Below are 17250 nucleotides of genomic sequence, written 5' to 3' on the forward strand. Positions count from 1 at the left end.
TTAAGCCAAGGCAGAAGTCCTGTCCAGTTTTGTCATTCCTGGAGGTGATGAACAGCCTTTTGTTCTGCTTTCTCATTCAGCCGCAGCTCCCCGGAGTTCCCCTTCTTTCTCCTGGTCATTTATTTTGGATGAATCATTCAGTACACCCATGTTTGTAGCACATTGGGTCACCTTAAAGAGAGAAGACAGGAAAAGGAGACTAGAAGAACTTTGACTTCTCAGTGGGGCTCAAGTGGAAAAAGCCTGTACTTAACAGTGGAGCAGGCAAGGTGTGCCTGCCTAGCTTTCCAAAGAATTTGAGACCAGGAAGGGAGAAGAATACAGAATTGCATGGAAGTTGGAAGGAACCATAGATATCATCTGGGCCATTATACAAAGTGAGAAAACGGAGGCTCAGAGGAGAGAATTGATTTCCCCAACGCTGCACAGCAAGGTGATAACAGGGCTGGAACTAGAAGGCTGGTTGCCTGACTGCATTCAGTGCTCTTTCAATCTGTGGCCTTGTGCAGTGGTTCCCCCGGCCCACTCTGACAGCATAAGCAGAGAGCGCTGTAACTGCTGTATATTGTAGTTGAACGCATTCCTACCAGTATTTAAAATATAGTCAATATTCCTCCTCTAAACCCACACACATTTATACTATATTATTATTTTCTAGGGTGTGAGATGCCTGATACATTCAATTCATGGTTTCTTATAACTCTTCTTCACGTCTGGTAAGTGAGCAATGTAAGTGAAGTCACCAAATGTGTGTTTGTTTTTTTTTAAACACTGCTGACTTGTAACGTATAGCCTTCAGCAGGGCTGATTATATGAAATGGCAGTTGTTCAGGCATTAAAAACTGTTCCTTTGATTTTGAGAACTGGTGTCTTGAGGCAAATTTTTATTAAAGGTCAAAGCGTAGTCGCAGAAAGAAACTAATATTTGTAGGATTTTCTCAAAAGAACACCTAACCCAGTGAACAATGCTATCAGTATCTCTAAGAGACTCTATGAGCTTGGATGGAAAGTTCTCTCCCTTGGCTGTTTTAGGAAAGTTCACATTTACGTAAAAGTGGTTTGAATTGTGAGAATCCGTGGTCATTTTCATTGCTGGTCATCAGAAACCTATAACAAATTATAGCACTGACATTTACGCCTGTACCTCTAAAATGTGCATACAGGTTAGATTCATGCCAGGTTTGTTGCATGTAAAAATATTTAACACCTTAAACAGTATATTTTTTCTTCAGCTGCAAAATAAGTAGCCAAAAAAAATTAATTTTTCATCTAATGTTACCCAGTATTAAAGGTCAGAAGGATATAGGAGAGACATTGAAGTGGGGGCTGGGGAATGTATTTATTGAACTGCCAGGTCTTGGGAAAGTAAATTCTGGAGAACTAAGTTTACTACTTTGACCATAGTGAGTATCTGAGGAACGTGGGGAATGGTTGCCCTGTCAAAAGGACCCTTGTTTGAGACCGTGTTCAGCTGAGCTTTGCATCACAGGACTGACTACTATATAAAGACTTTTTGGTTTTGATCATCTCTGAAATATTTCTTCTGAACTCAGTCACTGAGATTGGCTAAGGGGCCTAAGGTGGCAGTTCATTTTATGTTATTTTTTTTGCTAAGCTGGTAGGTAATATTGAGTGCACACTATGTCCTGGGCCGTTTGCTGGAAATTAGCAACAGTTCTAAGAAACGTACAATCTAGTGAGGGAGATAAGATGTCAAATGGTCAGTTGTAAATCAGAATGGCTAAGGTCTATAAGAAATCTGAGTAAGTAGTGCTTATGGGGTCAACTATCGAAACCTTTACTAGTTCCACCTATTTCTTTGAAATGTGCCATGTCTTTTAGTCAGGCAGCTGAGAAGGCAAACTACCTTCTTTGTGAATGGTGAAGGTAGGAAAAGCCTCAGGGAGGGAAGCTGGGTATACTAAGAGAAAAACTAGTTTTTCAAGAGGGAAGACTGCAGAGGTGGCACAGAATTACTCATTGGAAAGGTGGGAAGGTTGAGAGGAGGCTAGGCTGTTCCCAGAGGAGCTCAAAGATAATATTCAGAGCCTGTATGAAAGACTCTTTATTGCCCATATAGTTAGAGGTATCAGAGTGTTAGAGGGAGTGGATGGCAAAATAAAATATATAATCCCTGTGACCACATCCCAAGGTCAATACCTGACTAATAGCAGCTGGGAGAACCTTGAAACTACTTGTAGTTCTTTCAAGTTGGCCACCATTTCCAAACGTGTCGCCGAGTCTTTCTTGCTGAGGTTGGTTTAATTTCTCAGAGGAGTGGGGAGTTCCACCACTGGTTAGGTGGGAGGAGGGAGCCTGTTTGCTTCAGATCTCCCCTTGATCTCCCCTCCACCCTGCCTCCATTAGTTCTCATGATCTGCAGGCTTTGGTGAAATGAAGCAGTAGCTTTTCAGTTTGAATCAGCAAATTCTTATTGAGGACCTACTGTGTGTTAAGGACTGTAGGTGTTGGAGAGAAGGCTATGACATTATGTGCACCTTCAAGAAACTTAGTCTAGTGGAAAACAGACATAAAGTACAGTTGCCTGTAATAGAAGACAGTGAAGGAAGTGCTGTGCCCAAGGCACAAGTAGATCCTATGTACGCATGAGGAGGTGTGGTTAAATCCAAATGTGGTGGTGGTGGTGGTGGTGGGGGGAGTGTTGGATAAAGAGTGGCTCTGTAGTAGAGGTGACATTTGAGATGCACCATGAAGGGTGAATTTCTGTCAGAGAAAAGGAGGGCATTTAGATGGAGAGGATATCAGGAGCAAAACAGATCATATAAAAGACATGGAAAGTGAAATAAGCCAGACACAAAAGGACAAATATTGTATCATTCCACTTACACGAGGTACCTAGAATTAGCAAATTCATAGAGACAGAAAGTAGACAACAGGCTGAGAGGAGACGGGGATGGGGCGTTATTGCTTCATGGTGAAGGAATTGTTTGGTGTGATGAAAAGTTTTAAAAATAGATAGTGGTGATGGTTGCATAACATTGTGGACGTAATTAACGCCACTAAATTGTATACTTAAAATGGTTAAATGGCAAAATTTATGTTCCGTATATTTGACCACAATAAAAGAAAGAATGGGGAGGGAGTTAAAAAAAAAAAAAAAAGAACATTGAGTATTTGAGGGGAGCCTGTTGTCTGAAGTGCCTGGGGCAGGTTTGTGGAGGGCAGGTTAGTGGGAAAGATCCCCAGAAAGATAGTTTGGGGACCAATAGTTCTATGATTCTCCAAGAAAACATGGGGAACTCTCTAGTCAGGGATAGGTGGAGGAGCAATGGATCCACCCCAAGTCTGTGCAGAAGCTGTGTTCTAGCCCTTTTCTGTCCAAGGAGGATAACCAAGGGATAGCTAAATCCAACATTACAGGATTCACTGGACTTGCTGGAGATATATAAGGATTTAAATACCTCCCTGTAGGTGGTAGTGAGAGGGAGAGGTGGTGAGTTTTAAAGAGTAGTCATTAAAGGAGGAAGAATACCGTCCCCGTCCCCCATGAAAACAATAATAAACAGAATATCCTGGCAGTGGACTTTCCAGAAAGCTTCCTTGGGTTCCCAAGGGTGATGGCTCCCTGTTGACTCTTAGAATAGGGGCAGGATTTCCCACATCCCATTAGTTCCCTGGAGGAGGTGTTGATCTTTTTCTTATCCTGTCTGCTTTCTCTAATTCTCAAGTTTTTCTGTGTATTGGGACCACTCCAGAGGGGCCTTATCAGCTGTATATTCATGTGAGCTTGCAGCTGCAATGCCTGTGTGTCCTTTGTCTTTGCCGAACAAGATTAGTATTGACTGTAGCTGCTGAAAAAATGTTGAGAGAGGTTGCTGTCTGGGCTCCCCACCATCCCCAGTGGACCTGATAAAAGCAGTCCTCCTCCGTTCCCTGTCTGGTCAGTGGTGTTATGATCTATTTAGGCGCCCACACCAGAAAGCTGGGAGCCCTCCTTGCCTTTTCCCTCACTCCCTTCATCTGGTTAGTTATCAGTCATTAACTCAAACTTCTTTTATCCATGACCCATAGTAACAAATGCATTTTACGTTGTGAACCAGAACACATACATGTATCTGATATATGAGTTTTGTAAAACTTAAACTCTTACAATGTCTGATAATCTCTGATATTTTCTATTCCATTTGAATTCATTTTAAACAAAAATTCAAGATGTCACCCATTAAATTGATTTCACTAGGTCATAAGCAACAGTAGCAGAAAACTGGTCTTTGGCCTGCAACTTCTCTCTGCCTGTGCCAATTAACACTAATAATATTTAATATTGATTAATACTTCTCAATACAAATTGGATCAGTACACACACAGACACATACACACTTCTTATATTCTCCATTGTTCTCAGGATAAAGTATATTTCTTACTATGGCATTTATATCCCACCAAATATAACGCCTTTACCAGTCTCATCTGGTCCATTCTAGGCACCACTACCACCACCACTCCTTCTTCTGCACGAAAAAGCAAAACTATGTAATAGAAATATCAAGGCTTCTGCAGGAAGTTTTCTTCTGCCTAAAAGGCCTCCTTCCTCTTCACCTGATAAATTCCTGTTTTTCGTTCATTATCCAATTCAGATATCATCTCCTCTTTGAAGCCTGTCCTTCCCTCTGAAGGCAGAGTTAGTTTCCCTTCTGTGCTCCCTTAGTGTTTTGGATACCTCTATTATACCACTCATCACATAACGTTTTTATATTTTATCACATATATATTAATCTTCTTTGTGGATGATGAAGTTATCGAGGGCGAGAATTTTTATTATCTATTCAGAAAGATATGAAAATGAGATATTTCTTCCCCTCAGTTCCATGTCTTACTCTTAGATTTCATCAATAAATGTTTATAAAATAGTTAATGGCCTCAGATCCTACTTGGCTCCTGTGGCAATTGGAAGGGTCCTGCCCATGTCTATCTGTCAGGTGAGAGTGGTAAAGCTTTACTCCTACTTAAGTTTCCCTGGGTGGTGACGCGTGTGAGGTTGGAAGTCACGTTGGCGTTGTGTTAATACGTTTGTAGAGACTCATCTATTAAAACTTGTCATGGAACACTAGTACCTTCTAAATGCACAAATTAATTTTAGCAAATGGAATGGAACAAATAAAAGTAGAATATGCCTATGATCGAGATCAAGTGGAGAGGGAGTAAAATGCAGTTTGTATTTTTAAAAAATTATTTTAAAGTCTTGTGTATCATAAATATAATAACTACTAGGTCCTTTACACATATTATATTTTATTTGCTTACATATATTATCTCACACATTTTTACAACTACTTCATTCCTGTTTTCCATATAAGGGATCAGAAACTTGGAGAAGTCAGAGAACTTGTCTAAAGAACTAGTTAGTACGTGGTGGAGAGGAAATTCAAGTGTGGGTCTGGCTGGTTCAAAGTATTAAGTTGTTTCCTCATTGGTATAAAACCACCAAAGTAACTAATTAATTATTAATAGTAACACTATTTAATAGTGATGCTAATAATATTTAATATTAATAATATTTATTTAGTTAAGTACCTGCTTATTCTTAAACATAAATCCATAAAATTATGGCAATTATTCTCTAATTGAACCTGCTGTTTATAACAGATTTGTTTCCTTCCTTCATAGGGCTTAGAGTTTGGAAGAGAGACAAACAAATCATTAATAAAACAATTGGGATAGATGCTATGAGAGGAAATAATAGGGCTCTGTGAGAGAAAAGGGGGACATAATTTAGTTGGGGGTGTGGGTCAGTCAGGGAGGGCTTCACTGAAGAGATGACATTTAAAATGACGCCTGAATGATGAGTAGAAGTTAACAAGTCAAAGAGTGGATGAAAAAGCATTCCAGGCAGAAGGACCTAGTGGTTTTCAATCTTTTAGCAGCAGAGTCTTTTAAAAATGAAAATTTATTCTCAGTCATAATGTGTGAATAGATAAAAGTATTGCTGCTCGGATTGAAGAAGTGGGAATGACCTGCTCATTTCAGGTCTTTACAACCTACCCACTGGTAAGGGATGCTTACGTAGCTCCATGGAAACTCAGAACACAGTTTTAAAACCGCAGATCTAGTCCAACCGCCATTTTACAAATGGGGAGACAACTTTAGGCGGTTTTAAGGAATTTGTCACAGGCCTGTTTATCAGTAATGGAAGATCCAAGGCTCAAATCCAAAGCTAACTATGTGAACTGCTCCTTCGGCAACACTTTGCTTCCTGCTGGAGTGTCCCTTTTGTTGGTCATGGGGAGAAGGGTTTCTTCTTCTGAATATGAACAGAATAACACTGACCACCAACTATATGAAACTGTGTTTCTTGGCACTCACTGTCTGTGTGCTGGGTGAGACAAGAAGTAAATCTGAAAATAGCAAAGGGTGATAAGTGTGTTTAGCAGACATACAGCTCTTATGGGGACATGGGAAGGGGGGCTTCCTGGGGATGGTCAAGGAAAGCAGTTTGTGTTGGCCTCTGGGGCTAGAACTGGAGGACATAGCGTCTTAGGAGTTTTTAAGAGGGGAAGAAGTAATTGTAAACTACTTTTTAAGACGTTCCAAGTGAGAAGGAAAGATGAGAGGATGATCACTAGAGAGAGAAACAGGACGGAGGGGGGAAAACATTTTGTTATTTTTTTTTTTTTAAGACGGGGAAACACTGAAATGTTTTTTTATATGCCTAGGGGAAGAAGCCTCTGGGAAAGAAGAGAAGTAAAGTGTGGAGGTGGGAAGGGGTTGGAAAACAGACTGGTTCCAGTTTCAGTCCAGCCGGAGAACTGCCCTGGCAGACACTCCCAGTCTTTGCAAGAGGGCTCTTTAAAACCACCAGAGCAGTTTTGCTGTAGCTGTAGGGCTTTTGAGCTTACGCCGGATTCCAGCAGCTCCAGAGCTGCTATATATGGTGAGCCCTGGCCCTGTGCATGTTCGCTTTCTCCCTTTCCCAGCTACAGTCGCTCTGTTCAAATACCCACACCTGGAGCTTTTTCCCCAAACCAAAGGTCTATGCAGCATCATTTTACTAACATTGTATAACCTAAGAGCACTGGTCCCTGCTACCCAGGAGCTTGTTCTTTACAGTGGATTTGACAGGCAGGCTGCAGGGCAGGTATAGCTCTTTGAGGAGGCTCACTGTCAGGTGAGATGGCTTCAGGAAGTGCCTCACCCCACTTGTCTGTTTGCCCACAGACTGTCCTGTGGCCCCCATGCTCCCCACATAAAGTTTAGGCCTGGTGGGGAGAGAGTTTAGGAAACCAGGTGGAGATAGCCATGCACACAGTCCCGGAAAAGGGTCAGCGTGCCAGCTCACAAATAAATAAACCCATTCATTAGCACACTGCGGAGGCTTGAGTGTGGCCATGCAGACTCTGCTTTCTTGGCCTCAGCTGGTGGCAGAATAAGGGAAACAAGCTATGGAAAAGTCCCCTTTGGGATTCCTTCATAGCAGCAGAGTGACAGACCTGCCTGAGTGCCCACTAGTCTTCATTTAATTCAAAATCAGATCCGCTCTGAGCAGCTTCTAAACTACCGTAAGGGAGAAACAGGCCAAAACACAACTGGCATTATCAGAAGGCCCAAATAGAGCAAGCGAGACAGGATACTCAGAGCTGCCAGTACATGGCAGGAGGTCAGCGTCAGGAATAACAAGAATTCTTCCCTCCCAGATTTAGGCAGAGAGGAGGAAAGCATGGCTGGGAAATTCTCAGTTCGTTTGAACTCTGCAGGCAGTGTTGTTGTCTTTCTCCTCGTCTGATTCAGCAGGAAGAGGCGCTTGGAGCTGTGCTGTCACAGAATGGGGGAAATGGCCAATGCTGACAGTGGGTGACACTGTGGCTTGGGGGAAAGAAAGGGCAAGCTCAGGCTTCATCCAGCTCCTCTCTTCTCCACTGTGCAATCTTGTTACTTAACCTCCTGAGAGCGTCCGTTTTCTCTTCTATGAAATGGGGATAGTTAGGCTAGTCAGGTGGTTAGGTAGATTGAAAGTGATAGTGAATGCAAACACTTCTTACAGTGACAAGTCTCAGATGGGAGGACTTAATAAATGGTAGTAATCATTATTATTTGACATAGGCAGAATTAATATCCCAACGCTTTAGTTTTTGAGTTTCCTCGTCAGTGAGTCTTTCTTCCCTTTTCCTGCCTCTGCACTTGCCTTTTAGAGATGTTAGGGAGCCATCAGACTAGGTAGGGCTTGAACGCTCCTTTTTTTCTTTACTTTGCTAGCTGGGTTATTTGCTTTCCTTATATGTAAAAGAGATCAGTATTATTTATGAGCCACTGGAATCACTGAGAGACAAGGATAGTCCTGTGAAGCTTAAAACCTCAATAATAAATTGTAGATTTAGAAACAGCATCAAACAGCATGATTCAGGAGGTCCTGATAACTTGTTACTGTACTATTTTTTGGTTCTGTTTTAAATAAATTTTTAGTTTCTTTTAGGAATTGCTCCTAAACAGAGTAGTTTATGCAGATTAAGTCTATACTTTAGGTGCTCAGTAAATACTTGATAAGTGAAAGATTAAATTAATTATTTAAAACAATTTTTTGTTTGTTTTGTTACTAGATTGTCTCTTTTTAAAACATTCAGTCTTTTATTTTATATACTTCTTCCAGGTAATCGATTTTCATTGTAAAATATTTCTGTTGTCCTAATCTAGATTGTCTCTTTTTAAAAAGATTTAAAAAAATGGACTGTATTTTTAAGAGCAGTTTTAGGTTCACAGCAAAATTGAGCATAAGATGATCCCTTTTAAAGTTTATTTTGCATTCTTAAGAGCAGTTTTTATTATGTTTTAGCATGGAAGTCCCCCCTCCCTCCTTCTCTAATCTCCCCAGAACAGAGCTAGAGCTCTGAAATTATGAAGTTGAATCAGTAGCAAAATGTAATTTGACCTCTGAACATTTAATTTAAGCATTTGTTATGAGGAAGGCATCTACGATGTGAATTGAAGCAGAGCTCTTTTGTTCTTCCTTTATTTAAACCTAGTATTCTCAGTTGCTGTGGAATGGTTTACTTACTGACTCAGACATTGTCATTTGGTCAGAGCCTGTGCCAAGTGTTAGTTTAGTTTTGCAGTGGGTACCAGGATCATCAAATCTTTTTTTTGTTTACCATTTTGAATTTGTTTCACTCGTTTTCTTTTCACTTTCCAACGTACTTTAACAATTTCTGGATGATTCAGGAGGCCCTGATAATTTGTAACTGATTTTGCCAGGCTGTCTTCTTTGAGGTGTATGGGGTGGGTTTACCCTCCCTATTGAACCTCAGGTTACTGTACTATTTTTTGGTTCTGTTTTAAATAAATTTTTAGTACCCCCTTTTCTTCTGCCTCCCTCACCCTCACTCCAGTTCAAGCCGTTGTTTCTCAGTCTAGTTGTAGGACACAGCTCCCTGGCCCATGCTGGTATTATGAGCCTTGCGTTCTCTCGGGCTGAGGCAATCGGTCGCCGGTCGTTGGTTGGCCGCTCACAGCGGCTCATGGCAGCTCACGCTGGCTGCCGGCCGCTCACGCTGGCTGCCCGCCACTGGCCACTCATGGTAGCACACGGTAGCCCGCGACAGCACACGGTAGCCCAGGGCAGCACACAGCAGCCGGGGCCAACCTCCAGCTGCTCACGGCAGCCCAGCTCTAGGGGGAGCTGTTGTTCACAATCTTAGCTGTAGAGGGCGCAGCTCACTGGTCCATGTGGGAATCGAATCCGCGACCTCAGCTTAGTCACGGTAACCAACCCACCTGAGCCACCAGGCCGATCCTTTTTCCTTTCTTGTTAGGCTACCAGGAGTTATTTTTTGTTGTTGTAGCCTCAAGTTAGCCAGTCTTTTCCCTTCTGATATGCTATTTCTAATGTGATGCTAGTTTTGAAACTTAAATTTACTGCCCTTGTGAGGATTAAATACAAAATAGAATAAATGGAATCCAGAGGGTTTCATTTAGTCATTAAAGGAGGCAGAGAAACAATATGACTCTGGGATCAGATTATCAGGGTTCAGATCTCTGTTGACACTTACTAGGCTTGTAACTGTGGGCAAGTTACTTCTCTAAGACTCAGTTTCCTCATCTATAATATGGGATAGTAAGAATACCAGCCTCGTAGAGTGTTGTAAGGATTAAATGAAATAGTGCTCCTAAATCACAGCACAGTGCCTGGCACACAATTGTGTTAGCTGTTAATTATAGCACTTGTTCATTTTTGCTATCAAGGATTTTTTTCTTCGTATTCCTGTCATTTTTAGAATAGGGAAAATTGCCAGATAAGCTCAATTCAGCTAGATCAGATGTTACCCTAACAATTGCTGTAAATTGGTGGAAATCTATTATCTCTGGCACCTAAAAAAAGTTTTCCTGGGGTGACTGTGGTATCTGTGGATGAAACATAGAGTTAGAATTGCAATTTCTTCACTTACATCCTCTTGTAGCAGCTTAAGTATTTTCTCAATGAAGAACAGTGTTCGTAGGAGGCTATCATTGTGAAAAATAGGGAAAAAGGAGGCTACCATTTTTGTAAAAAGAACACATATCCATATTAGTTTGTGGATTATATGTGGAAGGATTCCTAAGAAACTTCTAACTGTGGTTGCCTTAGAGAGAGGATCTGGCTGGCTGGGGAAAGTGGGTAGGAAGGAGACTTAGTTTTTATTACCATGTGCATGTATTACCTATTCAAAACAGTTATTAAATAGAGAAAGGAGTAGACTGAATGTGTAGGCTTCAAGGTCAGGTGGCCCAAGAATTGACCTTCGGCTGCTCGGTCTCGACATTCCAGGCAGCCGACTTTCTAAGATGTGGGACCCCACCTTCTGTTCTTTCTCCTTGAAGAGGGCAAACACAGAAGTTCTTCACAACAGGACTACTTTCTGTCCTTAATTACCTAGAGAATTGGATTAACACATTCGGGGAAAAATTAGTTGAGCTTTTAGTTAGCTGAACGTGGTGCTGGTGAGTGGACAGCTCTGTGGATCAGAATCTTATTTTCCCAAATTCATGGGAGAATCTTCATTATACTTCTTGTTGATGAGTAGACTGATTCTTTGTTTTGATTTTATAACGTTAGTCATGTGTGATGAAATTTACTGTAGAGCTTTGTATTTGAAAGTGTTTTACATCAACTAATTGTCTATTGAACTAATTAGGAACAGTGTTTTAGGAGTAATTAGAATTTGCCCTCCTTTCACTTAGCAGACTTGAATCCATGTTTTCTAAACTGTTGGTATCAGCAAAAATAGGTATAGGTTATAATAAGCTTTGCTTGTTACGTATCTCTCAAAAGGCAGGTGCACACTTTAGTTTATAGTTTTGAATCAGACTATTCTGCATACTGTAGTTCTGCTAAGTAAATATTCACCAAATTTGTCATTTTCCAGTTTTGATGACGTTAACTTCTTAGAGACTCATCTGCTCTCAATGCCAAGGTTCTAATCTTATTGTACCATTCTTCCTGAAAAACATTTAGTGGCTCTCCATTGTCTACTGAGTAAAATCCAGACTTTTTAGCATGGCCTTTCAAAGCCCTTCATAACCTCTGTGGCATATTTTTCTGTTTCCTATACCTGTCCTCCCACAAAATCTAGGATTCATTGTTCCCTTACGTGTGCTGAGCTCTTCCATCTCCCTGCCTCTGCTCAGAATGTTCCATCTGCTGGAAATTCTCTTTATCTTTTGTCTCTACCTGTTCAGCTCATCTTTCCAAGCCCCAGGTATAATGTTTCATTTCCATGAAGCCTTCTCTGATCCCACTCAGCTAAAAGTAATCCTCTCAAACTTCACTGCACTTTGTGCTTCTCATGGGATATTTACCACATTCTCTTTTAGGGCTGTTTGTATATGGTGTACGGTGTTTCCCCGAAAATAAGATCTAGCTGGACAATCAGCTTTAATGCATCTTTTGGAGCAAAAATTAATATAAGACCTGGTCTTATTTTACTATAAGACCAGGTATAATATAATATAATATAATACAATACAATATAATTATATATATATACATATATATATGTGTGTGTGTGTGTGTATATATATATATATAAATAATATAATACCAGGTCTTATATTAATTTTTGGTCCAAAAGATGCATTAGAGTTGATTGTCTGTCTAGGTCTTATTTTCAGGGAAACATGGTATTTTGTCTCCCCTAGGAGACTAACTGTTCCTTGGAAGCTGGGCTCTTTTTAACCATCACTCTAACCCCCACAGAATCCAACCATATACATTCCCTCACTCAGCAGGAACTCAGTTTATGTTCATTGAGTGAATTGTCAGTTAGCATCTTGAATGTGTCTTCAGTTTGCTTTATCTTTTCAATCCAGATGACCATTTGAGCTTACTGTTATCGGTTAAGGGCTACAGAACAAACAGCTGTGAAACAAAAAATACTTCACTCCATGTTGATACAGTTAATAAGTTTATGGCCTGAGAAAATCTGTGCCTTTTAAACCTCAGAGGGCAGGTGTATTAACAAACTACAGAATTTTCAAATAAATGAAGAATTCCATTACCTCACTATAGCTGTTGATGAATTGGCCTCTGACGACACTTAAGCATCAGTACACACAGTTCTTTTCACGTGAGAGGCTGACATGAGTGATCTTATGAAAAAGAACTGTTGAACTTTCCCCAGTTTGTTTCTGCCTTGGAATATGCCCTATATTATATAAAGTTGCCAAATCTTTTTCCATGACCTGCTGTTTTTATGGTCACAAATGGTGTTTCTTAGGCACTAACTGGGTTCAGAGGTTGCACATTTAGAATCACAGCCTCAGCAGATCCAAGGTTGGAAGGGATGATAGAGATCAGGTTGTCAACCTTCTGTAAGATAGCTGAGTTCCTACCAAACATTTACGAGTGTTCACCCTTCAGAAGTAGGCAGTTCTCTACTTTTTGAGGTTATCCATTCCATCATTTGAATCTTCAGAAACTCCCTTGTTAGAAAGTTTTGCTTTCAATGTTAATTATTTCAATGTTAATTATTTTTCTTTCTGTGGCCCACACATTGGTTCTGATTCTAAATTCTTAGACAGTCTAATCACTCTTCTACAATATTTAAGGCAGCTCTCCTAAATGTCTTCTGACCTTTCTTCTCTTTCTCTTGTCTCTTAAAACATAATGTTCAAAACTATGAACAGTATTCCAAGTAGAGTCAATCTATGCTGAGTAGAAAGAAGATTGAACTTTGCACATTGAAGGTATCATATCTCCATTACTGTATCTAAAACCACATACATTTTGGGGGCAACCTCATCATCCTCTTGACTCCCTCTAAACATACACTGTCAACTTAATTAAGCCTGTAAGGCTTTTTCACACATAGGTAGGCATTACTCACCTATCCTGTACCTCTATAAGTGGTTCTTTTAGGCCGAAGTACAGGACCTTAGATTTATTCCTGTTCAAATTCATTCTGCTAGATTCAGCCCGTTGAAACAGCCTGTTGAAGTATTTTTGGTTCATGGTTGGGTCATCCAGCATATTTGTCTTCTTGCCCAGCGTCTTGTCATCTGCAAATTTGATAAGTATGTTTTCTTTTCTCCATCTTAGCTACTAACAGAGATGTTGGGGCAAGCCAGGCTGGAATCATTCCATTGTACCATGCTATTACTAGTAGATTGTAATGGGCAGGATTAATTGTGCGTGGGGATACAATTGTTGGTTCAGACTGAATATTTCATAATTAAAGCAGGAATTGTCTTTTAGGTGATTAGTCCAGTTGTAGCTACTAAATAACTGATGAGAGATAATAGAAATAAGTATGAGAATGAGATTAGGAACTAGCTTGGAAAGTTGATGACCCTGTTCATATTCTTATATATTTAAATAAGATATATAATATCTTATAATATTGTACTTATTATACTTATATTATAATATCTTATAATATTGTACTTATGAATTAATAAATATAATTCTTATATTCTTATGTAAGGTCTTAAGCAGACAGAGCCCTCTGGATTGATTAAAGGCAGTGTGGTATAGGGGAAGGAGCCCTGAATTTGTTCCTGAGGTGTTTTATTCATTTATTTATTCAGCACATATATATCGAGTGCTTACTATACATAACTCTGGAAATAACAGTGATAATAAAAAACCAGACTTGTTCTTTACCTTCAGTGGAGCTTACATTCTAATGGGGGAAACAATTTGATAATTTCACAGATGAAAGTAATAATACTTTCTGTGATTTACATTCTGGACAAGTGCTGTGCAACAGAAATATAATGCAAGCCACATATTTAATTTAAAAGTTTCTAGTAGCTCCATTAAAAAAAGCAAAAATAAAAAAATGAAAAATAAAAAAATGAAAACTTTAATAATAGGTTTTATTTAACTCAATATATCTCATAATATTTCAACATGTAATCAGTATAAACAATTTGAGATATTTCTCTTCTTTTTCTTGAACTAAATCTTTGAAATCTTAAACTTACACCACATCTCAATTTGCACTAGCCATATTTAAAGTGCTCAAATAGCTACATGTAGCTAGCAGCTTCCATATTGGACAGTTCAGTACTTTACCCATCTTTACAGACTCTGTGATGTTGGGCAGGTTCCTTTACCTCTGTAGGACTCCTGTTGACATCAGTAAAATGAAGGGTTCAGACTTCCTTATCTTCTACAACCAGAAGTGGTCCCTTCCATGTGTCCCTTCCACCTCTGAGGTGCCCTAAATAATCTATGTCTTGATCTGGGTGGTGATTACATAGATGTATATAATATGTAAAAATTCATCAAGCTGTACACTTAAGATTTATGTACTTTGTGGTATCTATACCTCAATAAGAGCTTTTTAAAAATCACTTCCAGTTTTGTGATTCTCTGCTCTGCTGAATTCACTCAGATGAGCTGACCTTCAGTGGGAATGTGTGATGTGAAAAATGCAAACAGCCAGTGACTCTTTACGTCTTCTTCCCACCCAGGATGTGTCTCGTCCGAATGAAGCAGGAAGGCCGGAGTGGGAAATACATGTGTCGCGTCATAGTTCATTTTATGTGGGAGGATGTTGAACAGCGTGGCAGAGTCATGGGGGTAAGTGAGTGCTGTGAGATTCTGGTCCTGGAAACTACAATGAGGGACTGAGTTGAAGTTTTGTCTGTTCTGGAATGGCCTTGCTTTTAGATTTCTGTGAAATGCTGCCTAATGCCAAGTGGTAATTCAGCTAGAGTCACTTCTGCCTCTATGGAGACTGATAAGCCACAGACAGCTTTATTTATACGTTTGCACACACTGGCAAGTGTGAGGATTCCCTGTGTATGGAGATGGGATTATTAAGCCCAAAGCATGGTGATAGGAATGAATTTGGTGACTGGAGGAAATCCAATAATAATCCAGTATAAGGACACTATGCTGTTGACACTGATTCAACATTTGAACCAGTCCTCTTCTAATTTAGGTTGAATGAAAAGACCCTGGCATGGGCCTATACTGTTCTCAGGTACTGAATAACAAGTCCTTGATCACTAACAACCAAGAATACTTTTGGCAAGGTACCTTCTGGAAATGCACATTAGTACACTTACTCATTAACATGAGAAAGGAAACTATGTAGTATATATATAACAGAGAATATAATAGAAAGATGAAACAAAAACATTAGAATACAGTTGGTTATATAAATACTTTCTTCCTTTGTGTATTTTGTGTATTTTATATGTCTCGACCATGTTTTATTAGATTGTAGTTCTTTCTTTTTTCCCATTTTGTTGCCTCCCAGCTTGGGAACATCTAAAACAGAACCATCAGACAGGGTCACAAAATGGGTTAATTTGGTTTCTTTCATTACAGAGCAAAGTTCTCTCTGTAGATTGAGAAGTAAACAAAGTTTATAGATTTGTTATAAAAGTCATACATGTTCATAGAATAAAAATTGATTAGTAAAAAGCACTTAATGGAAAAAACAAGTGTCTTTCCCCTAGTCCAGCTTCCCAGAAGTAACCATTGTTAAGAGTTGGTGTATCTTTCTAGTTGTTTTCTATACAAATACAAATGTATAACTGTAATTCTTTTAACATAACACAAGTGGGCTTATACTATACACACTGTTTTACATCTTGGCTTTTTAAACTTAATGTATATTAGATGTGTTTTTGCTTTAGAGTTGTTTTTAAAATTCAAAATGTTTTAACTAAGACTGAAATCCCTTTAAATCCCCGTCCTGGCCAGTTACCTCCTTTCAAGAAGTTATCACTGTTTCTACTTTGCATTTGTCTTTTAAGACTTTTTCCTGTTATCCACAGAAAATTTGAGTATTGGTTTTGGGTGTATATATTTTATTATATATGATATCATCCTCTATGTATTTACATGCAACTTCCATTTTTTCACTCAATAATATGTCTTGGAGATCTTTCCATGCTGCATGGGCGTTAAGTGGAAGATCTTCACCCAGGTTTTACTTTCATTTATTGTAATTATTTTCACATATCCCTATGTTATTGTCTAATGGTATCATGTGCTTACTATGTGTGTAAAATGATAGTCTTTGAGACTAAGTTATGGAAATGATGGTTGCCTACTGAGAGTGTGGTTGAGGATATTTTCAAATTCTCTTGTCTTTAGAGATTCTGCATGGGAAGCACAGTGAACATGGGAATACTTCACTGGCATTTATGTGCCTTTCTCTGGGACAATAGCCCATTGGCATATCGGTTCAATCTAAGAAGGTGATAGCATATGTCATACGTAGTTTTAGATGCTGTCGTCATCGTCATCATCTATTTTGGAGTCACTGTTCAACTGTCTTTGTAATTGCGCTCTTTGGTTTCTTTTCTTTCTTCCTGCCATGCCTTTCTGCTGTCTTAGCTGCCTAGAGTGGGATCAGCAGCCTTAGGCTATTCATCCAGCTGAGTGTTCCAGTTGCTCTCAAGTACTTACTACCCAACTCGGCAGCACACAGTGGACATAGGGTGGTGCTGGCGACTCAGATCATCCCGTTAATGATGACCCGTGATACCCCCAGCTAGCTAAAGCCTTGGCTGACTGCCATGCAGTTCCACAGTAGCTCTTCTATTAGTTAGCCTTTTTTCTTATCACTGTTGACTAAACTGCTGGAAGTTGGACTACTAGAGCCATGTGGGCCGCCTGTCCCCAACCTGAATAACTTAATGAGCCATAGGTGACTTCTGGGTCACAGGAAGACCTTTTAGTTATCCCTCCTCCATGAATTTCCTTTTGGATTTCCATGTATATCTCCAGCACAATATTCAACACTTTGAGCCTTCTCCTGTGCTACTTTTTAATGTTCGTTATGCTTTATAAAGGCAGGAGAC

General features: G+C 39.6%; 1 protein-coding gene across 1 annotated transcript in view; it reads left to right on the forward strand.

Annotated features, from left to right (window-relative positions):
* Positions 1-17250, forward strand: part of LOC117016145 (ubiquinol-cytochrome-c reductase complex assembly factor 1) — a 93519-nt gene that overhangs the window by 32778 nt on the left and 43491 nt on the right. The window contains exons 6-7 of the mRNA XM_033095258.1: positions 659-716; positions 14902-15010. Of these exons, the coding sequence (XP_032951149.1) occupies positions 659-716; positions 14902-15010 (167 nt within the window). The remainder of the gene's footprint in view (positions 1-658; positions 717-14901; positions 15011-17250) is intronic.

This window comes from Rhinolophus ferrumequinum, chromosome 23, assembly GCF_004115265.2.
Source record: "Rhinolophus ferrumequinum isolate MPI-CBG mRhiFer1 chromosome 23, mRhiFer1_v1.p, whole genome shotgun sequence".
NCBI lineage: Eukaryota > Metazoa > Chordata > Mammalia > Chiroptera > Rhinolophidae > Rhinolophus > Rhinolophus ferrumequinum.